Here is a 27447-nt window from a genome sequence, read left to right on the forward strand (position 1 = left end):
TTTGTTGCATTATCTTTTTATAGCTATAATGCCATCTTTACTAAAAGCGAAAAAAAGTAAGTTGATTTTCACACACGACTAAATACCATTATCTCTTTAGTTCTACGGTATTCAGAGGCATTTCTTGCCTATTTCTTGCCTATTAGGTCTGGGCTAGTTTGAGTAATAGATTTAATATTGTACATATATATTGTCATACTTTAGATAGGCAGCACCTAAGGAGAGTTATTGGAATATTAGTATCATGTTTCTCCAAATTCATTTCTGCTCATTTACTTTTCTCTCTACTTAGCTTGTGGCTAATATTTTTCCTAAGGTCAGAGGCTCCTTTTGTCTTACTTAAATAATTTATGTGTGCTTATTTTTTGTAATAGGATTCTGTAACAAAGATGGGAGATGCACATAAGGAGTTGGAACAATCACATATAAACTATGTGAAAGAAATTGAAAATTTGAAAAATGAGTTGATGGCAGTACGTTCCAATTACAGTGAAGACAAAGCTAACTTACAAAAGCAACTGGAAGAAGCAATGAATACGCAATTAGAACTTTCAGAACAACTTAAATTTCAGAACAACTCTGAAGATAATGTTAAAAAACTACAAGAAGAGATTGAGAAAATTAGGCCAGGCTTTGAGGAGCAAATTTTATATCTGCAAAAGCAATTAGACGCTACCACTGATGAAAAGAAGGAAACAGTTACTCAACTCCAAAATATCATTGAGGCTAATTCTCAGCATTACCAAAAAAATATTAATAGTTTGCAGGAAGAGCTTTTACAGTTGAAAGCTATACACCAAGAAGAGGTGAAAGAATTGATGTGCCAGATTGAAGCATCAGCTAAGGAACATGAAGCAGAGATAAATAAGTTGAACGAGCTAAAAGAGAACTTAGTAAAACAATGTGAGGCAAGTGAAAAGAACATCCAGAAGAAGTATGAATGTGAGTTAGAAAATTTAAGGAAAGCCACCTCAAATGCAAACCAAGACAATCAGATATGTTCTATTCTCTTGCAAGAAAATACATTTGTAGAACAAGTAGTAAATGAAAAAGTCAAACACTTAGAAGATACCTTAAAAGAACTTGAATCTCAACACAGTATCTTAAAAGATGAGGTAACTTATATGAATAATCTTAAGTTAAAACTTGAAATGGATGCTCAACATATAAAGGATGAGTTTTTTCATGAACGGGAAGACTTAGAGTTTAAAATTAATGAATTATTACTAGCTAAAGAAGAACAGGGCTGTGTAATTGAAAAATTAAAATCTGAGCTAGCAGGTTTAAATAAACAGTTTTGCTATACTGTAGAACAGCATAACAAAGAAGTACGGAGTCTTAAGGAACAACATCAAAAAGAAATATCAGAACTAAATGAGACATTTTTGTCAGATTCAGAAAAAGAAAAATTAACATTAATGTTTGAAATACAGGGTCTTAAGGAACAGTGTGAAAACCTACAGCAAGAAAAGCAAGAAGCAATTTTAAATTATGAGAGTTTACGAGAGATTATGGAAATTTTACAAACAGAACTGGGGGAATCTGCTGGAAAAATAAGTCAAGAGTTTGAATCAATGAAGCAACAGCAAGCATCTGATGTTCATGAACTGCAGCAGAAGCTCAGAACTGCTTTTACTGAAAAAGATGCCCTTCTCGAAACTGTGAATCGCCTCCAGGGAGAAAATGAAAAGTTACTATCTCAACAAGAATTGGTACCAGAACTTGAAAATACCATAAAGAACCTTCAAGAAAAGAATGGAGTATACTTACTTAGTCTCAGTCAAAGAGATACCATGTTAAAAGAATTAGAAGGAAAGATAAATTCTCTTACTGAGGAAAAAGATGATTTTATAAATAAACTGAAAAATTCCCATGAAGAAATGGATAATTTCCGTAAGAAATGTGAAAGGGAAGAAAGATTGATTCTTGAACTTGGGAAGAAAGTAGAGCAAACAACCCAGTACAACAGTGAACTAGAACAAAAGGTAAATGAATTAACAGGAGGACTAGAGGAGACTTTAAAAGAAAAGGATCAAAATGACCAAAAACTAGAAAAACTTATGGTTCAAATGAAAGTTCTCTCTGAAGACAAAGAAGTATTGTCAGCTGAAGTGAAGTCTCTTTATGAGGAAAACAATAAACTCAGTTCAGAAAAAAGACAGTTGAGTAGGGATTTGGAGGGTTTTTTGTCTCAAAAAGAAGATGTTATCCTTAAAGAACATATTACTGAATTAGAAAAGAAACTTCAGTTAATGGTTGAAGAGCAAGATAATTTAAATAAACTGCTTGAAAATGAGCAAGTTCAGAAGTTATTTGTTAAAACTCAGTTGTTTGGTTTTCTTAAAGAAATGGGGTCAGAAGTTTCAGAAGACAGTGAAGAGAAAGATGTTGTTAATGTCCTACAGGCAGTCAGTGAATCCTTGGCAAAAATAAATGAGGAAAAATGCAACCTGGCTTTTCAGCGTGATGAAAAAGTATTAGAGTTAGAAAAAGAGATTAAGTGCCTTCAAGAAGAGAGTGTAGTTCAGTGTGAAGAACTTAAGTCTTTATTGAGAGACTATGAGCAAGAGAAAGTTCTCTTAAGGAAAGAGTTAGAAGAAATACAGTCAGAAAAAGAGGCCCTGCAGTCTGATCTTCTAGAAATGAAGAATGCTAATGAAAAAACAAGGCTTGAAAATCAGAATCTTTTAATTCAAGTTGAAGAAGTATCTCAAACATGTAGCAAAAGTGAAATCCATAATGAAAAAGAAAAATGTTTTATAAAGGAACATGAAAACCTAAAGCCACTACTAGAACAAAAAGAATTACGAGATAGGAGAGCAGAGTTGATACTATTAAAGGTACCATTCATTTGAATTCTATTGTTTCAAATAAATTCTTAGTTCAACTCTAAAATATATACGTTAAACATTTTTACACCTTGACGTCAAAAGTAAATTTTTACCATTTAAGCTCAAGTGGCAACTTTCTGAAAAGTGCATTAGACATTTCCATGTTGTATGTCCAGTTTATTACATTTATTTTTGGGGAGTTTTAGATACTTTTAAAATCTTGAGTTTATAGAAGATTAAATGATTAGGGGTTTAAATGTCTTGATCAGAAGTTTATTAGTCACTAGCAAAACAACTAAACATGAAAAAACTTGAGTTTCATTCTCGTGTGATATGCTTAGTTATTTTTTGTAAAGAGCACTTTTAAGTAAGAGAGCTGTGGTGGTATTGCTAAAATTTTAGGGTTTTCTTTAAAAATTAAAGATTAAAAATCGTTTAATCTTTTCCTTATTACACATGTATTTAATGTATCAGGTTGTTTATCTTGGCCTTGGTTACTATTTTTTTTTTAATAGTAAATGCCATATGCATAGTAAGGTCAGTATTAATTTTCTGGTCTAACAAGGGAAAATCTGTTGACCAAATTGGTTTCTGTAGGAATTCTCTTTGATAGTGATTTTCTTATGCTTAACATGATGGCCAGTTCATTATGGAAAATGAATTCTGATTCTGGTTTTTGTTTTGTTTTGTGTTTTTTTTTCCCCTGTAAAATCTAGGATTCCTTAGCGAAATCACCTTCTGTAAAAAATGATCCTCTGTCTTCAGTAAAAGAGTTGGAAGAAAAAATAGGTAACTATGCTTTTGCAGATGTTGTCACAATTAATTAGACAGATTCTTGTTAGTGTTAGAATAGATTGGGAAATATAGTAGCCAAATAATGAGTTGTTAAAAACACAGTTCGTAGCTGTCTTTTCCTCGAGCTCACATTCTTGCCCCTCTAACACCTGTTTGCCTTCTCTTTCAAAAGTGTTACTTTCTATTGTTTAACCCAAGCAAGATTGGTGTGATTTATAAATGGCTTCCTGATTTATTTTGGGTTTTTCATTCATTTAGCAAATTTTATTTAAATGCCCAACTATTCTAGACCCTGGTGATAGAAAAGTGGTTGAGGTACAGACCATGTGCTCAAAGATCTCACTGTTGTTTGAGGTGTGGACAAGATACAGTACTAACAGCATAGGAACTTAACACTGTTTTGAGTTTAAAAAAAAAAAAAAAAAAAGCAGCGTAGAATAGGGTTTTCAGCCAAGTCTTGAAGAATGAGAAATTTTACACAGGAAGAAAGGTATTCTAGGAAGAAGGAAGAGCAGGTGCTTGTAGGTTGATATATAGTACTAGGAAGTTCCTGGAGAGGTAGGAGCCTGATCATAAACACACTAGTATGATTGATATGCAGAGGAGTTAGGACTTTATCTTATCCATTTATTCCTCACAGTAACATTATAGGATAGCTCTTTTATTCCCATATAAGAATCAGGAAATGAAGACTTAGAAGTATGTAATGTGCCAATGATCCCTGAATTTAGTGCCCTATTAGATTAGGGTAAGGGAAGTTGAAGAGTTTAGAATGACTCCCAGTTGTCTATAATGGGTGATTGGGGCAGATTGGGATGTTCAGTTTTAGAAGTAAGTTTAAATACCAGTCCAAGTAAAGATGTTAGAATGCTATGCAAATCTGGAGTTAAGGGGAGAGAGCTAAGCTAGAGATAAAATACTTGTAGTTAAAGAGTGGTCATTAAAAGCCAGGAGAGGCCGAGTGCGGTGGCTCACGCCTGTAATCCCAGCACTTTGGGAGGCCTAAGCGGACGGATCATGAGGTCAGGAGATTGAGACCATCCTGGCTAACACGGTGAAACCCCGTCTCTACTAAAAATAAAAAAAAAAAAAATTAGCCGGGCGTTGTGGCGGGCGCTTGTAGTCACAGCTACTCGGGAGGCTGAGGCAGGAATATGGCATGAACCCGGGAGGCAGAGCTTGCAGTGAGCCGAGATCATGCCACTGCACTCCAGCCTGGGCGACAGAGCGAGACTCCGTCTCAAAAAAATAAATAAATAAAGCCGGGAGATTCAAATTACCAAGGGAGGATAGCCAAAAGATGGAGACCAGAGACATTTTTCCATTCATGTAAACATAGAGAAGATAGAGACAACACAGGAAATTGAGAAGGAACAGCTAGTAAGGTAGGAAAACCTGGAACATAAAATGTCTTGAAAGCTAAGGCAAGTGACATGGAAGTGAAAGAAGTGCTTCAAGAGGGAAAAAGCCACTGCTAGTACTGCTGATGTATCAAATAAGATGAGTACTGAGACCTGACCACTGCGTTAAGCAACATAGAGGTCAGTGTCCATGACATGCTGGAACCAGAGCTTGATTGCAGTTGGTTCTAGAAAAAAATGGGGGAGGCAGTGTTTGAGAGCATATATAGACAACTCTTTTCAAGGGATTTGCTATAGGGAGAAAAAAAGCGATGGGACAAAACCAGAGGGACCGGGTGGTTTAATTTTTTTATTTTAGAGGGGCAGTGTGGTTTAATTTTTTATTTTATGGGAAGAGTAACAGCATGTTTAAGATGTTCACCTGTCCCCTACCCTCTTTAACTGCTTTCACTATTTGTTCCTGGCCTTAATTTCGTGATGATAATTTTTCTTGTTGCATGTTTATAAAATACTAGGAAAAAATCGACTAGAAAGGGGAAAATTATTGCTGCAGAAGAAGGAGGGAGAATTGTTGCTCTGATGCTTGAGTAGGTAATGAGACGCAGGATGAAATGCAGATGTGGAACAATTGGCCTTTGCTCCGCACACAGACACTTCACTATGGCAGCGAGAGGGAAGGCACCGGTGCAAGTAAATTAATAGGCCAGGACAGAAATTCAGATCATAACTGAATTTTTAGAAACAAATACCAAGAAGTCCTGAACTCAGGAGTTCAAGCTAAAGAAGTTAACAGAGAGATCAATATTGGATAGGTAAAACATATTACAGGTTTAGTTGTGAAAATCAGACCCAGCAGCCAAGAGGAGGAGTGCACTTATGGAGCATAAATGTTGATCTGCATCTGATATCTCTGATACTTGATCCTAATTTGCACACTATCACCTAAAGTCCTAGCATACCTGCATTTCCAGGAAATCTAATGAGAAAGAAGTTCTGAAAGCCTTTAATTCCTAGAAACATGAAACGGCTAGAAAAAAGTAGACTATTTTGGAGGATTAAAGACAATGGAAACTTTTTACATTGTTTGTCTCACATAATGAATAAAATTCCACTTTAAAAAATGATATTACTGTTTTTACTGCTTATTTTAATATCAAATTACCAATTTTGTGCTCCCAAATAATCTAGGGCTAAAATAAGCAAGTAATTTGAATTTTTTCCTTTTGAGTTCGTATGTAATCCATTTATTTTCTATTTTTAGAAAATCTGGAAAAAGAATGCAAAGAAAAGGAGGAGAAAATAAATAAGATAAAATTAGTTGCCGTAAAGGCAAAGAAAGAACTAGATTCCAGCAGAAAAGAGGTGAGCTGACTTTAAAAATGTAAGATTCAGGAATCTTACATTTTTAAAAATCAAGAGTTTTTCTATCCATTAAAAAAAAACAAAAACCTCTTTAATTTTACTTGTGTTTAAAACAGACCCAGACTGTGAAGGAAGAACTTGAATCTCTTCGATCAGAAAAGGACCAGTTATCTGCTTCCATGAGAGATCTCATTCAAGGAGCAGAAAGCTATAAGGTAAAAAATAGTCATTTTAATAACAAGTTATAAAAGTTGTAATAATAACTTCTAAGTTAAGAAATGTAGTGGAAATGTAAAACTATTGTCAACAAAACAATCACCTTGTATTTTTTAGTAAATCTTTATTCTGTTTTGGGGTGCAATGTAATAGAATCCTAATATCAAGATTTTAAAGTGGTTAAGCTTTAAATAGCGGCTTGCTTTTTTTTTTTTTTTTTTTTGGATGAAGTTTCTCTCTGTCGCCCAGGCTGGAGTGCAGTGGCTCAATCTTGGCTCACTGCACCCTCTGCCCCCAGGTTCCAGCAATTCTCCTGCCACAGGCTCCCGAGTAGCTGGGACTACAGGTGCGCGCCACCATGCCCGGCTAGTTTTTGTGTTTTTAGTAGAGACGGGGTTTCACCATGCTGGCCAGGCTGGTCTTGAACTCCTGACCTCGTGATCCACCTACCTCGGCCTCCCAAAGTGCTAGGATTACAGGCATGCGCCACCACACCTGGCCTAAATAGTGCCTTTAAATTGTTGTTTATAAAAGTAAAATTTTGTTTTGGGATTTCCTAATAAAATCAGTAACAAAAAGATAACCTATTCCTACTGTGATTATTTAATATTGTTCTGGCCAAGTGAATAAACCTGAAGCTTAAACAAGGTGAAGCATTGTTATTTGGAGGCAATATGCTTGTTTACCTTAGTAACATGAAAATGTATTATTAAAAAGATAAGAATTAAAAATTAAAGTATGTTTACCTTAGTAACATGAAAATGTATTATTAAAAAGATAAGAATTAAAAATTAAAGTACAACAAAATCACTGAATGCAAGATAAACATCACTACATTTCTTCAGGTATTCGTTCAGCAAATGTTATGTGGCAGACTGACTTCTGAGTTCTGGGGCAGGTTGGAGGTCAACCAAATAGACTTGAGTTCCTATCCTCTTAGGACTTAAAAAAATCCCAATGGCAATAACAGGCAAACATACAAAAATAGAAGATACATACTGTGTAGAAAAGTAAGGTGGGTAGGGAGAAGAGAGTGAGTGGTAATCAGGCGGGATTTGATGAAAAAAAATATCCCACAGCAGCCATAAAATCCAATCTTAGGAAGCACTTAAATGAGAAGTTTTGGCACTTAATGAAGAAAACTGCAAAACTTATATAGGATGACTATTATTTGAACTATCAGTTCTGAGATTGGTTTATAAATTCTAAGAGAAATTCATTGAAAATTGTAGATTTTTTTTGGCTGGATCTTGACAGAATTCTAAGTTTTAAGTAAAAACTAGCAAGAGTAGCTAAATTTTTTTTTAAATGAAAAGAAAAAAGTGACATCCTACTCAAAGAGACACTGAAACTTATCACAGAGTTACAGTAATGTGGTAGAATTCTGATGCAAGAATGGTACAGATTAATGTAGCAGAAGAGATAGATACTTCTGCATAACAACAAACAGGTGCCAGGCTCTCTTCTAAGCACTTTACATATCTCAATACACTTAATTCTCAAAACAACCCCCAAGTATATTAGCATCAACACTTTACAAGTGAGGACTCTGAGGCATAAATAGATGAAGGAACTCAAAGTCACAGACTCCGATTTCTTAAGAGACCTCAGGGTCACAGAACAAGTAACAGAGCAGAGCTGAAATTTTAATTCAGGGAGTCTCGTTCCAGATCTATTGTTTCACCAACTAAGCTATACCATCTCAGTAAAGTTTGAAACAGAAACCAATGAAGAAAGAAATTCCTTGTAAGGAATTAGGTTTTTATTTCACTCCACATACCAAAATTTATTCTGGATGGATTAAAAAATTTTGTGAAAAATATTTTTTAAAAACCTAGAATGAAATACTTGATCCTTTAACTGACTTCTGCATACAAAAGACTTTTTCAAACTTTAGATACTAAATTTCGACCAGGTGCAGTTGCTCACGCCTGTAATTCTAGCACTTTGGGAGGCCAAGGTGGGTGAGTCACTTGAGGCCAGGAGTTTGAGATCAGCCTGGCCAACACAGCGAAACCCTGTCTCTACAAAATATACAAAATTTAGCTGAGCATGGTGGCACACACCTGTAGTCCTAGCTACTCTAATGGCCGAGGCACGAGAATCACTTGAACCTGGAAGGTGGCAGTTGCAGTGAGCGGAGATTGTACCACTGCACCCCTACCTAAAGTATTTTAACAAATTACAAAGGAAAAGATTGATAGATTTAACTATTTGAAATTGATATGCCTGGTCTACCTCTGGAAGAAATTAATAGATTATAGGGTCTCTTAAAATGTAAAGAAGCAAGTTCCTTGTGTAACTTGCTCTTATGAAGAAGCCCATATATAAATTTTAAATGGGTTTTTTAATGGATTTGTAAGATCTTTATATATAAACATACTAATTCTTTGTCATGTATAAATTTAAATTTTCAAATTTCATTACCATATTTTCATATGTAATATAAACTTACGTATAAAAATGTGACAGGATTTAAGGTAGAACCAGAGGTGCTGAAATGTTTAAGAATGTTGATCGCTTTTAAAAACACATGTACCTACGCTCTATTAGGTTCTTCAGGATGCATCATTTAAAGATACTGAGTAATTTTTGGAGCTTGTTAATTTGGCTAGTTTTTTCAGTGTTCATATCACTTGTAATAACTTGTATCAGTTTATTAAAAGATCTGAACACACAGGAGTCCTAGAGGGACAATAATTTGTAATTATTCAGATGTTTAGAAGTGTCTACCCTACATAAGGAAAGTAGACTCTTGTATGCATGGCATTCATTTTTGTTCCAAGACTCTCCTTAGGAATAATACTTGATTAAAATCAGAATTTCCCAAAGGGAGCCATTATTTATTATGCCTTGGCATAGCAATTCAGTTTTTACAGCTATTGACAGCAGTTGGAACCAGAATGAGTAAAAATGAAGAAGGCCAGATAGAGACTAAGAGGATAAATATCTCTGATTTCTAGAGGAGCCTACCCAAATACTAAACAAGCACAGGATCTTCTTTCTATGGAAAAGAAAAGACCCTAGTGATACCTCAACCCTGTATGCATGTGTGCCAAGAAGTAGCAGACTCAGATAAATAAACATAGAAAAACATACTTTGGGAGGCCGTGGCTTGAGGATTGCCTGAGGTCAGGAGTTGGAGACCAGTCTGGCCACATGGTGAAACCCCATCTCTAATAAAAAATACAAAAAAAATTAGCTGGACGTGGTGGCTGAGGTAGAATTGCTTGAACCAGGGAGGTGGAGGCTGCAGTGAGCTGAGATCACGCCACTGCACTCCAGACTAGCGACAGAGCGAGACAACGTCTCAAAAAAAAATAAAAAATAAGCCAGATTCTAGATTCCCAAGTCTTGTCTTCTGCCACTGAAATCACTAAATGGACAGACTATGAAATCAAAATTCAGATTGTAACAGTCAGCCACCAGTTGAGTCAAATAATTGACCATGTGTAAATGAGAATTAGAAACAAAAGTGCGTTAGTCAAGGATCCGATCTGGGAAGCAAGAGCCAGGCATGGTGGCTCACACCTGTTATCCTAGCACTTTGGGAGACCTAGGCAGGCAGATTGCCTGAGCTCAGGAGTTTGAGACCAGCCTGGGCTACATGGTGAAACCCTGTCTCTACTAAAACTGCAAATATTAGTTGGCTGTAGTGGCACACACCTATAGTCCCAGCTACTTGGGAGGCTGAGGGAGGAGAATCGCTTGAACCCAGGAGACAGAGGTTACAGTGAGCTGAGGTTGCGCCACTGCACTCCAGCCTGGGCGACAGAGCAAGACCCCGTCTCAAAAAAAAGATTTCGCAAGCACGATCCAAAAGAGCATAAATGCCACACAAGACCCAGCAGAGGCCGGGCTCAGTGGCTCATGCCTGTAATTCCAACACTTTGGGAGGCTTGAGGCATGCGGATCATCTGAGGTCAATTCAAGACCAGCCTGGCCAACATGGTGAAACCCCATCTCTACTAAAAATACAAAAATTAGCCAGGTGTGGTGGCACATGCCTGTAATCCCAACTACCCCGGAGGCTGAGGCAGGAGAATCATTGGAACTCGGGAGGCGAAGGCTGCGGTGAGCCAAGGTCGCGCCACTGCACTCCAGCCTGGCGACAGAGCGAGACTCCATCTCAAAAAAAAAAAAAAAAACGAAAAACCCCACCAGAGAAGCCTGCGGAGGTGAGCCAAGGACACAAGAGGTCCAGGTCCACAGGCAGGCACTGCCAGGCTTCACAGTCCTCTTGGTTAATGTCGTTTCTCTGTTATGCATAATATCTCAGTGGAACTTCCAAATATAAACTTTGCAAGAAAACATGAACAATGTGCTAGCAATAAAACCATAATTAGATACCACCTCACATCAGTCAGGATGGCTACTATTAAAAAGTCAAAAAAATAACAGGTGCTGGTAAGGTTGCAGAGAAAAAGGAACACTTACGCTTTTGGTGGGAGTGTAAATTAGTTCAGCCATTGTGGAAAACAGATTCCTCAAAGACCTAAAAACAGAAATACCATTTGACCCAGCAATCCCATTACTGGGTATATACCCAAAGGAATGTGAGTCATTGTGTCATAAAGACACATGTTACATGTATGTTCTCTGCAGCACTATTCATGATAGCAAAGACGTGGAATCAATCGAAAGGCCTGTCAGTGGTAGACTGGATAAAGAAAATTGGTATATATACACCATGGAATACTACACAGCCATAAAAAAATATGAGATTATGTCCTTTGCAGGGACATGTATGAAGCTGGAAGCCACTATCCTTAGCAAACTAATGGAGGAACGGAAAACTAAATACCACATGTTCTCACTTATAAGTGGGAGCTAAATGATGAGAACACATGGACACATACAGAGGAACAGCAGACACTGGGGCCTAACAGAAGGTGGAGGGGTAGGAGGAGGGAGAGGATCAGGAAAAATAACTAATGGGTACTAGGCTTAATACTTGGATGGTGAAATAATCTGTACAACAAACCCCTGTGACACAAGTTTGCCTACATAACTAACCTGCACATGGACCCCTGAACTTAAAAGTTAAAAATTTTTTTAAAAACACCATTTTGCTAGTAATTTTGCAGGCACATTTATGGGAAGAATAGAAGTTTTCCAGAAACAAAGGCAAAAACAGGATTTATAAGGAAAGAGAGAGAGAGAAAAACATAAAGAACTACATGCAGTCTCGAAACTGAATCTCATTTACATATTTTGGTGGATAACCTAATTAGCTTGTGTGTGGCAAAAAAGTCTGATCATTCTGTCCTTCAGTAGGCCAACTAGGAATATCAAAGAAAATTCAGTTGTCTTTGGATTCTTCAGGAAATATTGAAAGTGTCACTGCAGAGTGTGAGAGACTAAATCTATGAATGTCTTCCAGTGTTCTTTCATTAGCACCTTTACCTTATATTAGGTCAGGCCTGGAATATTTCTCTCATTAGAATTCTTCAGGTGGAGTTAGGTATCCAGGTTAAACTTTTTATCCTCTGTCCTTAAATTGTGTTTATTAAATGTTGTATCTATCCTTAAATTGTGTTTACACTTCAGAAGTTCATTTTTGTTAATGAGTAGAATATTTAACCTTGGAGCTATTATATTGTTTATATTTAAAATTTTCTTCTTCTTTCATATATTTCCCCCACTCTCCAATACTAAAAGTTACCCAAAATGTGCTAATTTTATTACCTAATGCCAGTTAGGTATTCTGTTCAACTTGGGTAAATATTTTAAGCATCCAGAATGGACTCATGAATCTTAAGGTGGCTTGATGATGAAGTCTGACCTGTTGAATGCAAAATAATATACCAAAGTTAAATCCTTCTTTTATTGAAGAATCTTTTATTAGAATATGAAAAGCAGTCAGAGCAACTGGATGTGGAAAAAGAACGTGCTAATAATTTTGAGCATCGTATTGAAGACCTTACAAGACAATTAAGAAATTCGACTTTGCAGGTAATTTTTTAATCCAAAAATGAAAACTATAACAGATATATTTTAATCTCAATACTTTTTGCATAAAAAATATAGTCAGAAACAGAATTTATTCCCCCCCCCCTACTTTACCCTCCTTCCCACTTAGGAGAGAAGAATAAGACGAAACAGCTAGCAACTATCTTGCTTATTATTCTAATCTCAGTTCCCCTAGAGGGTTGCTTGTTTGTTTGGGGGTTTGTTTGTTTTTCGTTTCTGCTCTTTGCTCTGCCAGTGCACCTGGTCTCTTGTAAGGTTTACCATATTAGTATTTCAATGACAGATTTTAAAACTGATTCTTAATATTATCGTTCTGTAGCATGGACTTGGAAATCTTCATTTGTCACACTATGCCAATATTCTCATTAATGTACCTGTTCATTCTTCCTCTGCTGTATATGTTTTTTGCATGTTTATAGTAATGAATCATTTGTCATTTCAGTGTGAAACAATAAATTCTGATAATGAAGATCTCCTGGCTCGTATTGAGACACTACAGTCTAATGCCAAATTATTAGAAGTACAGATTTTAGAAGTCCAGAGAGCCAAAGCAATGGTAGACAAAGAATTAGAAGCTGAAAAACTTCAGAAAGAACAGAAGATAAAGGTAAAAACAATCCTATGAGATTGATTCACATATATATGATGCATTTACCAAAATATTATTTAAATGAAGGGAAGACTTACTAAGAGTAGCATTTATGAATACAGCAGAGTTCATTAATTCCTTAATACCAACCATAAATTTGAGAATCCATGCTGTGATTTGGGGTGTATATATTTTAAACATTGAAATATTACCAAACTTTTTGTATTTTAGCATGTCAGATTTATTTTATTTTATTTTTTTGAGACGGAGTCTCGCTCTGTCACCCAGGCTGGAGTGCAGTGGCACAATCTCAGCTCACCGCAAGCTCCACCTCCTGGGTTCATGCCATTCTCCTGCCTCAGCCTCCCGAGTAGCTGGGATTACAGGCACTCACCACCATGCCCAGCTAATTTTCCGTGTGTGTTTTTAGTGGAGACGGGGTTTCACTGTGTTAGCCAGCATGGTCTCAATCTCCTGACCTTGTGATCCACCCGCCTCGGCCTCCCAAAGTGCTGGGATTACAGGTGTGAGACACCACGCCCGGCCGTCAGATTTATTTTAAAGCCCCTTAAAAATACCTTTTTAATGTTGGTTGGGTGGTGTGGGTTGTTTTTATTTTTAATTTCAGGAACATGCCACTACTGTAAATGAACTTGAAGAACTTCAGGTACAACTTCAAAAGGAAAAGAAACAGCTTCAGAAAACCATGCAAGAATTAGAGCTGGTTAAAAAGGTAAAATAAAACACTAGGATCAAAATTGATGTAATATTCACATTGTTCTGTTTTGTTGTTCTGTTTGTTCTGTTGTCTCTGCAATCTCACTCTGTGGCCCAGGCTGGAGTGCAGTGGCATGATCTCGGCTCACTGCAACCTCCGCCTCCCGAGTTCAAGCAGTTCTTGTGCCTCAGCCTCCCAAGTAGCCGAGATTCCACGCATGCGTCACCACACCCGGCTAATTTTTTGTATTTTGGGTAGAGATGGAGTTTCACCAATTTGGTTAGGCTCGTCTGGAACTCCTGACCTCAAATGATCCGCCCATCTCAGCCTCCCAAAGTGCTAGGATTACAGGTGTGAGCCACCGCACTCAGCCTGCATTGTTAAACTATTCTATACATGTTGAAAAGGAATATTTTAGAATGTTACTTGTGGTACTAAAATAATGCTTTATAAATTATTTGCTCAAAAAATTGAAAATTTAACTTCTCTAAGTACCAGTCCTTTCAGAAGAATCTAGGCTCCTGAGTTACAAGATTTTGGTTTGACAGTTCATTTTGTATACATGATTGTTGTATGACACATTAAGATTTAATTAATGTCAAAGCTTGAAATTTGTATTATACTTAAAACTTTGGCTGACTTTACTCCCGCAAAGATGAGGCTAAAAAGAAATGTACTGTAAGAGCCACTTGACATATTAGTATTTTATAAATAAGAGCTCTGCAAGCTACAGCTGCTAGTTGTAGTTAGTTATAATGAAATAAAATGAAACTAAGAAAGTTGGGTTAAACTATTAGAAAATATTTTGTGAAATTAAAAAGTAGAAAATATCCAACTCCTCATTTCTTTGTTACAGTGTAAACGATTTCAGTATTACAGAAAAGCACCCATTTATTGCTGTGGCATCATTTTAGCAATTTTACAAATGAAAAAAAAAATTTACAAATGAACTCATCTACTATTGTGTAAATCTTTTACTTATAAAATGTGCAGGATGCCCAACAAACCACATTGATGAATATGGAAATAGCTGATTATGAACGTTTGATGAAAGAACTAAATCAAAAGTTAACTAATAAAAACAACAAGATAGAAGATTTGGAGCAAGAAATAAAAATTCAAAAACAGAAACAAGAAACCCTACAAGAAGAAATAAGTGAGTTAAAGAAAATTCACTTTACTTTTTAATTATTTCATCATAACAACTTGATTTGGTGGGGGGCATTACTTGTTTATTTCACCAGTCTTTCACTGTCAGTCAGGTGTTTAACACGGTGATAAATGTTACTGGGGACCCAGAATGGGTGTAAAACTGTTTGCCATTAAGATGTTTGTAGTCCACATTTATTCACTTTAACATTTCTTAAGTACCTTGCTGTTTCCTGGTCTGGGTTAACTAAGATTGTCTGTGGGTTGTAATTGTTACAGCCGGGAGTTGGGTACAGTAGAGTTTATGGCACTGTTGTTACTACTGTCACATATGTTTGAAGTATTCCATAATAAAAAGCTAAAACAGGCTTAAAGACAAGCCAATACAAAGAAGACATATTTGTGTATTTAAATTCACTGATAAAAATTGTTAAATCTTTTTCTGCTGAAATTATTTCTTGTGCTAGCTTCATTACAGTCTTCAGTACAACAATATGAAGAAAAAAACACCAAAATCAAGCAATTGCTTGTGAAAACCAAAAAGGAACTGGCAGATTCAAAGCAAGCAGTACGTTAATTTTTCAGTGTCATATTTAGTACTTATTCATAATTTATTTATGAGTAACATTAAAAAAAATCTAACCAAGATTCTCATTCTATAGGAAACTGATCACTTAATACTTCAGGCATCTTTAAAAGGTGAGCTGGAGGCAAGCCAGCAGCAAGTAGAAGTCTATAAAGTAAGGGTTTTACTTTTTAAGATTAAAAAAATGTTTTTTCATGTAGAAGTGAGGTACCATTTAGAGATTTTATTAATTATCCGATAACGATATCTAGAAAGATTCCTCAACATTTTGAGGAAGTTACAACAATAAATCAAGTCTGGCATATAACTGGAGTATATTGTTTAGCTCAAGCTAGATTATTTTCATGTATTTGGAAATTCGTAATATACTATAGAATAGTGCAAAATAAAATAAGCCTGCATCTGAACTTAATGCTATTGCAGTCACAAGGAACAGTTTATAAAATGATTTTATACGTTTGCTATGTTTGTGTATATTTTTATATATATAATGTCTTGAAGTATTTAAACATTGTATGTTAAATATGTAGTCTGGGATTTTCTTTTTTTTGAATTGATGTTGGTTTAAGAAAAGATAACTTAGAAAATGTTCTACTTGTCTCTACTTTTTCAATAATAATACATAAAAATATTTCACTACTTAATTATGCCTTATTTGTACTTATGTCTCAAACCTAAAGTTTGTATTTTAAGGAAAACCTCTTTAACTAGTGAAGATAGGATTTGCTAAAGCTAAATTTAAAGATTTACCCCCAGATACAGCTGGCTGAAATAACATCAGAGAGGCACAAAATCCACGAGCACCTGAAAACCTCTGCGGAACAGCACCAGCGTACGCTAAGTGCATACCAGCAGAGAGTGACAGCACTACAGGAAGAGAGCCGTGCTGCCAAGGTGCGTTCTTCAGGGCAGCCACAGCAAGCCACTGGGATTTTATTATCAGCAAGTCATTGGTTTACTCCAGGGCTGTGCTCTGCCTTTTTAGTATTTTCCTGTTAAGAGCACTTACTAGATTAAGACCTGTTCAGTTAATCTGGCTTTAACCCCAATCCCATGCCAACCCTAATCGTTAAGTTGGATCACTTTTTTTGCCAAAAGGAAAAACATGATGTTTTTTCCATTTCAACCTTGTTTTGCAATTTATGTGTCACTTATTTATAAAACTTTTTTTATTAGAAACGTGTTACAGTTCTTAGGGCTAAATGATTATAAAATAACATTTTAATAGCATGGCTGTGGGGGCCTACTTTCTTGTCATCATCCAAAACAGAGACAGTGCAGTGGTTGTGTTAGATGGAGGTCTTATTTAAGCAATCATGGCAACACTGTTGTGGGAGTTTACAGATCACTTCAAGAAAGTGGAAGACCTAGAACTTAACACTTAACCACCCTGTTTTGAAAACTGAAGTTCAAATAACTTAATTTCTGAGTTAATTTTTCTCAAATTTATAAAAAGAGGGGATATCATAAGAGAAAATGTTTATAAAGTTCCAAAAGCACATAGTGTCACTATAAAATGTATGGTTAGTAAATTAATCTACCAGGGTAGAAGACATGGTAGAAACGGATCTCTTATCAGAAAATATGTATTATTGAGAGGCCTTTAAAAAGTGTAAGGCCTCCCAACATGAAGACCTGATAAATGTTGGAGGCAATGGATATTCTAATTACCCTGATTTGCTTATTAGACATTGTATGCATCCATCAAAATACCACATGCACCCCATAAATATGTACAATTATGTATCAATTAAAAAGAAAATTTTTTAAGTGTAAAGCCAACAGAAGTATGCTTTTTAGCAAGGTTAATCAAGAAACCAAAAAGAATGTCAGCCATTTTTCTCATTTTCAAAAACAGGTTTTTATCTCAATTTGTTAATCTCTGAAAGAAAATAGAAGGACCCTGTTAAAATAGAAAACGTTTCTCTCTTTTAAATGTTATAGGCAGAACAAGCTACTATAACCTCTGAATTTGAGAGCTACAAAGTCCGAGTTCATAATGTTCTAAAACAACAGAAAAATAAATCTATGTCTCAGACTGAAACTGAGGGCGCTAAACAAGAAAGGTAAAGTCTAAATTAAATATGCAGAGTTTTCCTCCCACAATGCAGGTTCTTCACCAAGTAGATTGAAAATCCTATTATGATTTTTTTTTTTTTTTTTTTTTTTTTTGAGACAGACTTTCGGTCTTGTTGCCCAGGCTGGAGTGCAGTGGTGCAATCTCAGCTCACTGCCACTTCGCTTCCCGGGTTCAAGCGATTCTCCTGCTTCAACCTCCTGAGTAGCTGGGATTACAGGCGTGTACCATCATACCCAGCTAATTTTTGTATTTTTTATTAGAGACAGGGTTTCACCATGTTGGCCAGGCCGGTCTCAAACTCCTGACCTCAGATGATCCACCCGCCTCAGCCTCTCAGAGTGCTGGAATTATAGACGTGAGCCACAGCACCCAGCCTAAAATTCTATTATGATTTTTAACTGTGAAATTATGTATATTGTTACCAAAGAGAACGGAATTTCTTGGCTTCACTGTGTCTGCAGACAGTAACAGGGAAACTTCATTACAAAGAACACTGTTGCAACCTCTAAAATTAGATGTTAAAGTGCACAGTGAAGCCAGGATATGAGATAATAGGCTAACAGTTCAATCTTAATAAGATCTTGTCGTGGTAGAAATAACAGGCATTAAAATTACATTATGATTTATTTTTCCAATTTTGAAAATTTAGAAGTAAAAATTAAAATGCTAAGTACACTTATTTGCCATTTAGTTAAACAGAAGTTGCTTTAAAATGTTTCACTTATTTCAAAAATTTTAAATTTAGTACTGAATTTTGGTCTAGAATTAAACTTTTCTTATTTATGACCATTTCAGTTCTATTTGAATGGTATATTGTTTATGCTGCTTTAAAACTAGCATACAGATCCTGTTTGTACTGGGAGTAAGAGAGAGAGAGGGCATTCCATGGCATCTGTGTTGAGTGGTTCAGTATTCAAAGCAGTTTTACATCTGGCTCTTACTGTTCTAAACAAGACTAATTATTCTGAAATTTGTGTATGTTTATGTTTCTGTTACTTTCATTTAGGAATCTATTAAATATAGAGACTGTAGATTGAAACATGGTATTTTCTTTCCAGTAGCTCATTATATAAAGGGGAAATTAGATACTGATACATTTCATAAATATAAATGTTACCATTTTCAAGAGCCATTTTTGACCATGCCTAAATTTTGAGTTCACATTACATGAATGTAAATGTTTTGTGTTCCTTCTACTTTCTTATAAATACATTTTTTAAAAAAAGAAACTAATAGTGTATTGTACTCATTGTGGCAGAATCAGGATTTTAACTATCTCCACCTAGTGTTTTTTCCAAGTCTAAAAAGACCTGCTCTTCTTCAGGGATTATCTTTCACTGTAACTTGGTCTGACATACCATTCTTATAACAACAATTTAAGAACTGTGTGAGTGCGCCAGGCATGGCGGTTCACACCTGTAATCCCAGCACTTTGGGAGTCCAAGGCTGGCGGATCACCTGAGGTCAGGAGTTCAAGACCAACCTGACCAACATGGTGAAACGCTGTCTCTACTAAAAATAAAAAATTAGCTGAGCGTGGTGGTGGGTGCCTGTAGTCCTAGCTACTTGGGAGGCTGAGGCAGGAGGATCACTTGAACCTGGGAGGCGGAAGCTGCAGTGAGCCAAGATTGAGCCACTGCACTCCAGCCTGGGCAACAGAGCCAGACTCCATCTCAAAAAAAAAAAATAGTGTGAGGTTTTTTCTTTAACTGACATAGTCCTGTAACATAAATAGGCTATTTTGATGCCCCTTTTTGAATATGAAATTTTAAATTTTAGAGAAATTTTTTGTAAATCTGTAGTGCCTAAGATTTTAAATCTGGCTATAATATCTTTTGTATTATATTTAATCCTAGTCTTGAATTCTTCTATTATATTTCGTTTAGAATCATCCAAGAGTATGGCATTGAAAGGTTAAATGGTTAAACTATATTTAAAACCACAAAATCAAATTCACCTTTTTCAAAAAATTTTAAAACTGTGTATTTCTGTTTTAGGGAACATCTGGAAATGCTGATTGACCAGCTAAAAATCAAATTACAAGATAGCCAAAATAACTTACAGATTAATGTATCTGAACTTCAAACATTGCAGTCTGAACATGATACACTGCTAGAAAGGCACAACAAGATGCTGCAGGAAACTGTGTCCAAAGAGGCAGAACTCCGGGAAAAGTAAGACTGTTAGCAGCACTAACGCTGTACCAGACAGCAATGTATTTCTCTGTTGAAACTTCTAATATGTTGATCCTTGAGATAAATGCAGATTAGAAAATAAAAAATAGACATTTCTAAAGGCTTGGAAACTTTGCTTTATCTACCTTAGAGCTTCGCCTTTTACATTGCTTTTGTATTTTGCATTTTTAAGAACAATTAATGTCTATCTGCTCATCCAGTATTCTGTGTCTCCTACAGCCTTCTTGGCTAGGATGTTTCTCTAAAAAAACAAACAAAAACATACTACTTTCCAACCCAAGTATCAAATCATAAGCATTTTTTTTTTCTAGAAGAAAACACCCAAATAGTTGCTAACTGAAAAAGAATATGCAACTTATCTTTGCAATTCTGTCTTCAATTTGTCATATTTTGTTCACTGTAATACTTTAAATAGACATTAGAAGTATTGGCAAAATAAATAGATTATTGTGAACAAGAAGTTTTCAACTCCTGTGATAAAGAAATTGGGTAGTAGGAGTATTAGGCTGAGGAAAAGAATTCTTCATTGAGCATCTTTTATCAAGGGTGTTAAGATAATTTTATCACAGATTTGCTTATATAATATATACCTAATCTTATGCTAATCTGAAAAATGAAAGCAGGTTTAGCTTTTTGTGGCTTCTGTCTGTTAACAGTGTAATTTGCATGTTAATCATGTAAACCAAAAGTTTCAGGGAAGATGTACCAGTTTTCTAACTGCCTATCACCAGGGTTTACCATGAGATTATCTTATATATAGTGATGTTTGCTTGATATTCTCCAACACTTATTCTTTTGGAAAGTTATTGCAAATTACATTGCTAACACAAATAAAGTACTGTTGATTCCTCTAAAGTAATTCAGTCTTTCAGTAAGTGTTTTTTGAGCACCTACTATGTGCCAGTCACTTTTCATAGCATTTTGAGGTATCTTTAGGAGTCTTTCCTCTTCTTCAGAAATATTAAAAACTAATGGTATTGTTACTGTCTGTGCCCAAGTATGAGGAAATAGCCTTCTCTTTATGTAGTCTCCACTTTTAAAAAATGTTTTAATATTCATACTTTATCTATAGCAGATTGTGAAAATGGTTCCAGAGGAATGTGATAATTAGGCTAATTAATATCTGTATTACGCAGAGACTACAGTTAATATAAACACCTCTGTAACAACTGAGACAGAACAGTGAACTTCCATCAGCACAATCATTCTGATTCCAGATGGGGGGTTTAAGCATTTAGCTTTCAAATTGGTAAATTCATAAATATCAGTGATACTGCCTGAGAATAGACACTTTACCCACCTCTAATTTTTATCCTGCTTAGACTATTTTTGTAACCTCTGATGGTTCTTCCTTTGCTTTCTTGGTAGATATTGTTTGAAAAAAATGCTTGCAGAGAAATTTGTATACACTAGTATTTTCTAGATTCATTAATCAGTATGAACTTAGTAATTAAGATTTCTTTTCTGAAACATGGTATTTTATTGCATTTCTCCTTTCAGCCACTAAACCCTGTTTGAAACCTTGTATGGTGCGCATATGTGTAGCAGGTAGAAAAAATATCTTGGAAAAGTACAGACTAAACTGTTAACAACGTTTATCTACCTGTGGAATTGGGATTTTATCCTGCCAGGCATGAGAGTAATTAATAAGGGGCTTTTACTTTTTTCTCTGATGGCTTTTGTATTTTTTATATTTTTATGAGAGAATTCTGTGGATCCCCTGTATAAAAGGAAATTTATTTATTTATTATTTTTTTTTTTTTTACCAAAGCCAAACATATAAAACATGAAAACTACAGGTAAACCATTAAAAGTGATGGTTCCCAAATTGTAGGCCCACTGGTTAGTTTCAGGCTGAGTACATAAAAATCACATTGAAAACTACTAAAAGTAGGGAATTCCTAGAACCACTACTGAGATCCTGATTCAGTGGGTGTAACATGAAAATTAGACATCTCTGTTTTCAACAAGGTACTCCAGTGATTCTCATGTGCAGTGAGATTTGAAATAGCTATAGTAAGCCAAGTCTGTGTTTGTTGTGGTTTATGTTAATCAACTCAAAAATGGATACTTTCCTCTAAAGTTTTCTGAGTAAATCAGAAGAGTGTGAGTTTTTTTTTTTTTTAATGTTTTCAGGGTAGTAGATAAAAGGGAGATTAATCTTACATTCATGTGAGTTACCACATACGATGATGTGAAGAAGTGGACTAATTAAAAGTATAATTATTTTATGCTTTAAATATAATCCTATTTTCTGATGAACCATGAAAGAAGTTCCTAGTCTGGACAACACAACACAGTTTCTTAACTGGGGTTCTTCATCTGAAATGTGTAACACAGATTATTTGAACTAGATGACAGCCAGTGTCAGTTCTCATCAAGTTATTTCACAATGAGTACAGTGTAGGTATGTAGGAGAGAAGTTGATTCATACCTTCAGTAGAGGTCTTAGAGCTAATTCTCTTGCAGAACCCAGTTGAGAAAGGCTAGGTCAGCATATAAAGTTGAAAGATCTTCTGTAACTAAGTTTCTCATCTTTCAGATTGTGTTCAATACAGTCAGAGAACATGATGATGAAATCTGAACATACACAGATTGTGAGTCAGCTAACATCCCAGAACGAGGTCCTTCGAAATAGCTTCCGAGATCAAGTGCGACATTTGCAGGAAGAACACAGAAAGACAGTGGAGACATTACAGCAGCAGCTCTCCAAGATGGAAGCACAGCTCTTCCAGCTTAAGAATGAACCGACCACAAGAAGTATGTATGTACACATGGAAATATTAGTTGTTCATGTTTTCATGCATTTGTCTCTTAAATACATTCTTCACAAATTCATAAGAAAGAAAATTTACTAGGTGTCACCAGTGTCAAATCTGTGATTAATGAATTTTGGATTTGCTTACTAGAAAGATAATTGAACCATCTGAATCCTTCCCTCTTCATTATACTTACAGAAGTCTGTATAACCTCTGAGAATGCTGACTTTGATGTATTCCTTACCCTCAATGGAAAGGAGTATTTCTTTTTCTCTGACTTAAATATCCTCTGTCAGTCTCATGACATGTCTTTTTTTTGAGACGGAGTCTCGCTGTGTCGCCCAGGCTGGAGTGCAGTGGCGCGATCTCGGCTCACTGCAAGCTCCACCTCCTGAGTTCAGGCCATTTTCCTGCCTCAGCTTTCCGAGCAGCTGGGACTACAGGTGCCTACCACCAGGCCGGCTAATTTTTTGTATTTTTAGTAGAAACGCAGTTTCACTGTGTTAGCCAGGATAGTCTCGATCTCCTGACCTCGTGATCCACACGCCTCAGCCTCCCAAAATGCTGGGATTACAGGCATGAGCCACTGCGCCTGGCCAACACATGTCTTAATTCTAGTATTCACCAGATTTCTTTCGTGTTCTCCGTTGTTAGACATCAAATTTGTCTACTTTTTAAATAGAAACATTAGATAGAGCAAGGAACTTAGAAACAAGCGGCACTGAATGTGTTAGAACTGCATAACCAATATAGCTTGTTTGCTTTCACATTTACAACTAGTTGGAGTTTTAGTTCAGCCGCACCCAGTATCTTCCATTCTGCTTCCAGGAAGAAATGGAAAAATGTCAGCCATGATGATGCAGTATTTTAGTAGCAAGTTGATGGTGTTTTGGTTTCCCATGGGACATATTGTCACTGGAGCATTAGCCGCTATCGCTCACTTATTAGGGTAAAAAAGCAACTTCAGAAGAATTTAACATATGCCAACGAATCAACAAAGGAAGTAATCAGCCAGGGCAAAGGTCGCACAAGAGATTGTAATCTAGCAATCAGCAGTCAGCTTACCAGAAACCCAGGAAAAAGCTTCAAAAAGGGCAGTCAGGACTAAGGCAACTTAATGAAATGCAAAATAAATGAAATCTGAAGTTTAAAAATCTAGATTACAATTCTGGTTTCTAACTCAGTTATGAGACCTTGGGCAAAGTCATTAAATTTCTCTGAACTTCAGATTTTGGGGAGTCAATAAACCAATACATGTCAAAGGGCCTGATAAACTTGACAGTTTAGACCAGGCGTGGTGTCTCACCCCTGCAATCTCAGCACTTTGGGAGGCCAAGGCGGGTGGATCACATGAGGCCATGAGTTTGAGACCAGTCTGAACAACATGGTGAAATCCCATCTCTATTAAAAATACAAAAATTATCTGGGCAGGATGGCATGCACCCGGAAGTCCCAGCTACTTGTGGGGCTGAGGTGGGAGGATGGCTTGAGCCTGGGAGGCAGAGGTTGCTGTGAGCCAAGATCGTGCCACTGCACTCCAACCTGTGTGACAGAGTGAGACCCTGTCTCAGAAAAAATAAAAAACACTATACAGTTTATCAGCAAACAGGAAAGTCTTGCTAGACAATGTAATTGATTAGTTCCGTGCCCTGGATTCTGGGCTCTTACTGTATGAGCACTGTAGGTGTGAGCAGCAACAATTAAGAAGCTGCAGAGGTAAAGGTATAAGGGCAGTGATTGAGGATGTCTGCCAAGCAGATTTCAGCAAGTGTGTTTCAAGAAGTATGCAGCAATCTGAAATACCTAATCCTGAAAAATTGCTAGAATCTAGTCTTTTAATTTTGGCCAGTATTTAGCAGTAGTTTGGCCCTCTACTCTAAATTAATAAAAAATAAGTAGTACTATATTATGAGCTGTGTTATCTAACAGTTTATCTTAGCTAGTAGCAATTAATTTATAGCTTCTATTAAAATGAGTAACGTATTTAAAAGTTTGATTACTAAGTTTTTGTTTGTTTGTTTTGTTTTTGAGCTGGAGTCTCACTCTGTCGCCAGGCTGGAGTGCAGTGGCGTGATCTTGACTCACTGCAACCTCCGCCTCCTGGTTTCCAGCAATTCTCTGCCTCAGCCTCCCCAGCAGCTGGGATTACAGGCACCTGCCACCGTGCCTGGCTAATTTTTGTATTTTTAGTAGAGATAGGGTTTCACCATCTTGGCCAGGCTGGTCTTGAACTTGCTGACCTCGTGATCTACCCACCTTAGCCTCCCAAACTGCTAGGATTACAGATTTGAGCCACCACGCCCGGCCTTGATGACTAAATTTTAAGAAATGCTTTAGCAATTCTTCATACACCTTTCACTTATCTTATAGTTACTTAATTCCTCTACTCTTATCATTTGATATTTTCATTTTATTGTGTATCTCTGTAAGGCCAAATCAATAGATTTTGAACAATCTCACACTTAACCTTTAAAAAAAATCTAATAGGCCCAGTTTCCTCTCAACAATCTTTGAAGAACCTTCGAGAAAGGAGAAACACAGACCTCCCGCTTCTAGACATGCACGCTGTAACCCGGGAAGAGGGAGAAGGCATGGAGACAACTGATACGGAGTCTGTGTCTTCCGCCAGCACATACACACAGTCTTTAGAGCAGCTGCTTAACTCTCCCGAAACTAAACTTGGTATGTTACTCTGTCTAAATATGTTTTTCTTATTTAATTTCACTGTCTTATTTAATTACTATTGCTTTAAGTTACATATGCTTTTTGGGGGTGCTCCAATAAAATTTCTTTCAATATTCCACTACCTGTTTGTATTAGGGTTCTCTAGAGGGACAGGGCTAATTGGATGGTTGGATGGATGGATGGGATGGATGGATGGATGCTTATTAAGTATTACCTTACACGATCACTAGGCCATCTGCAGACTGAGGAGCAACGAGAGCCAGTCCAAGTTCCAAAACTGAAGAACTAGGAGTGTGATGTTCAAGGGCAGGAAGCATCCAGCACAGGAGAAAGATGTAGGTTGGGAGGCTAGGCCAGTCTCGCCTTTTCAGGTTTTTCTGCCTGCTTTATATTCGCTGGCAGCTGATTAGATGGTACCTACCAGATAAAGGGTGGGTCTGCCTTCCCCAGCCCACTGACTCAAATGTTAATCTCCTTTGGCAACACCCTCACAGACAACACTCAGGATTAATACTTTGCATCCTTTAATCCAATCAATTTGACACCTAGTATTAACCATCACACTGTCCAAATGGAAAAATTATTAAACAAATCTTTTTTAAAATAAAATGCTAGCTCTTGCCCTAGGCTTGAACCATAAATAAGTGGTGGGAAGTTTATAGTCACAAATAGGTGGTGGGTATTAGACAGCAGGATGAACTATCCTCTCACCCTTCCAAGAAACTGACAGTTTCAGTTTATTCCTCTTGATGAAGTAATGCTAAATTTTTGTAGTGATGTTTTGGTATATTTTATTACCTGTAATTAATATTACTGTTCAGAATTTAGGGGGAATCTGTCATCTTCCTGAAACTTCAGAATCACCTGGAGTAAGGGTCATTTGTATTCATGGTCACTGACCACGTGGGGTAGAAGCTACAAGTCATGGTTCCTTCAGGCAAAGTTAATAGCGGTGACATGGAGGCATCATGATAGAGCAGCAGACTCCAGAAGCCAATTTGACTTTGTGATTTCTGCAAAAATTACCTGTCAACTGTGAGCCTGTTTCATCGTCTGTCAAGTTTGAATAATGATACCTACCCCACCTGATAGAAGATTCTTATGAGGGAACATGATACGTGACCAGTAAATGTTAATGCTTTCCTTATACGTGAAATGATATAAAATATTGGAATATTAATAGATGGGAAGAAGATGTGTAATAAAACTGTCTATAAACACAATTCTGACAAATTTCAGAACTGGGACTCATAGGGCTTGTATTCAGTTAGATGACATGCTTTACAATAGAGATACTGTTTTATTTGTGTCACCTATAACATATAATCTGTTGATTGAGGTATGCTGAATAGATGAATGGCAAAGAAAGCAGACCTATAAAATATCACATAGTAAGATATTTATATTTAGATTTTTCTTATTTAGAGTCTTCATCTGTAATGTATGATTTTGAAAATTAATTCTTGGAACAACATCTTGCAGAGCCTCCATTATGGCATGCTGAATTTACCAAAGAAGAATTGGTTCAGAAGCTCAGTTCCACCACAAAAAGTGCAGATCACTTAAACGGCCTGCTTCGGGAAACAGAAGCAACCAATGCAATCCTTATGGAGCAAATTAAGGTGAGATCAGAAAACCTGGCCACCGTGAAAACTGCCAGTTTGGTTTTCTTGACCCTCCATACACATGCACGATCTCAGCTCACTGCATGAGCCACCGCATCCTGCCAAAATACTTCTTTTACACCTATTACATAAAGATTATTTCTTAATTCCTACTTTTTCTAAGAAACCGTAATAGATTTAGAAACTAGAGAGATGTTCACAAAGCATTGTTCACATATGCTTAAATAAAACTTAAATGGGTGTGAGTCTTTGAATTCTAAAGATAACCAGTGAATTTAAATTATTCAACTGATATTTATAGTACTGAACTACTAAACAGTTTTCAGGTGGAGATGGCAAAGTGGCATGGGAAGTTTTTCCTGTTTAAAGTAGACACCAGAAACATCTAGGAATGTTGCAGGACAGTTGAGGATTACTCAAATGAGGTATTTCCACCCTGGCTCACTGATAAATCACCCCTCAGAATATAGTCATACTGCTTATTGAGGAGTTCTTATGACCCAGGCCCTGGACTTTACATACA

General features: G+C 36.4%; 1 protein-coding gene and 1 long non-coding RNA gene across 6 annotated transcripts in view; one reads left to right on the forward strand and one right to left on the reverse strand.

Moving 5' to 3' along the window:
- Nucleotides 1–27447, forward strand: part of GCC2 (GRIP and coiled-coil domain containing 2) — a 62195-nt gene that overhangs the window by 23232 nt on the left and 11516 nt on the right. For all 5 annotated transcript variants that reach the window (XM_055107481.1, XM_055107479.2, XM_055107478.2 and 2 more), the window contains 16 exons: nt 375–2840; nt 3548–3620; nt 6249–6349; nt 6466–6564; nt 12401–12520; nt 12981–13145; nt 13756–13860; nt 14839–15001; nt 15462–15562; nt 15657–15734; nt 16337–16474; nt 17525–17646; nt 19658–19834; nt 22398–22615; nt 25102–25296; nt 26782–26921. In XM_055107481.1, coding sequence (XP_054963456.1) covers nt 375–2840; nt 3548–3620; nt 6249–6349; nt 6466–6564; nt 12401–12520; nt 12981–13145; nt 13756–13860; nt 14839–15001; nt 15462–15562; nt 15657–15734; nt 16337–16474; nt 17525–17646; nt 19658–19834; nt 22398–22615; nt 25102–25296; nt 26782–26921 — 4461 coding nt within the window. The remainder of the gene's footprint in view (nt 1–374; nt 2841–3547; nt 3621–6248; nt 6350–6465; nt 6565–12400; nt 12521–12980; nt 13146–13755; nt 13861–14838; nt 15002–15461; nt 15563–15656; nt 15735–16336; nt 16475–17524; nt 17647–19657; nt 19835–22397; nt 22616–25101; nt 25297–26781; nt 26922–27447) is intronic.
- The window catches only part of LOC129397118 (uncharacterized), a 50161-nt gene continuing 29201 nt past the window's right edge, over nt 6488–27447 (reverse strand). The window contains exons 3-4 of the long non-coding RNA XR_010109242.1: nt 12254–12350; nt 6488–11060 (exon numbers count right to left, since the gene is read on the reverse strand). This is a non-coding gene — a long non-coding RNA (uncharacterized LOC129397118). The remainder of the gene's footprint in view (nt 11061–12253; nt 12351–27447) is intronic.

The sequence above is a fragment of the Pan paniscus genome, chromosome 12 (genome assembly GCF_029289425.2).
Source record: "Pan paniscus chromosome 12, NHGRI_mPanPan1-v2.0_pri, whole genome shotgun sequence".
Classification (NCBI taxonomy): domain Eukaryota; kingdom Metazoa; phylum Chordata; class Mammalia; order Primates; family Hominidae; genus Pan; species Pan paniscus.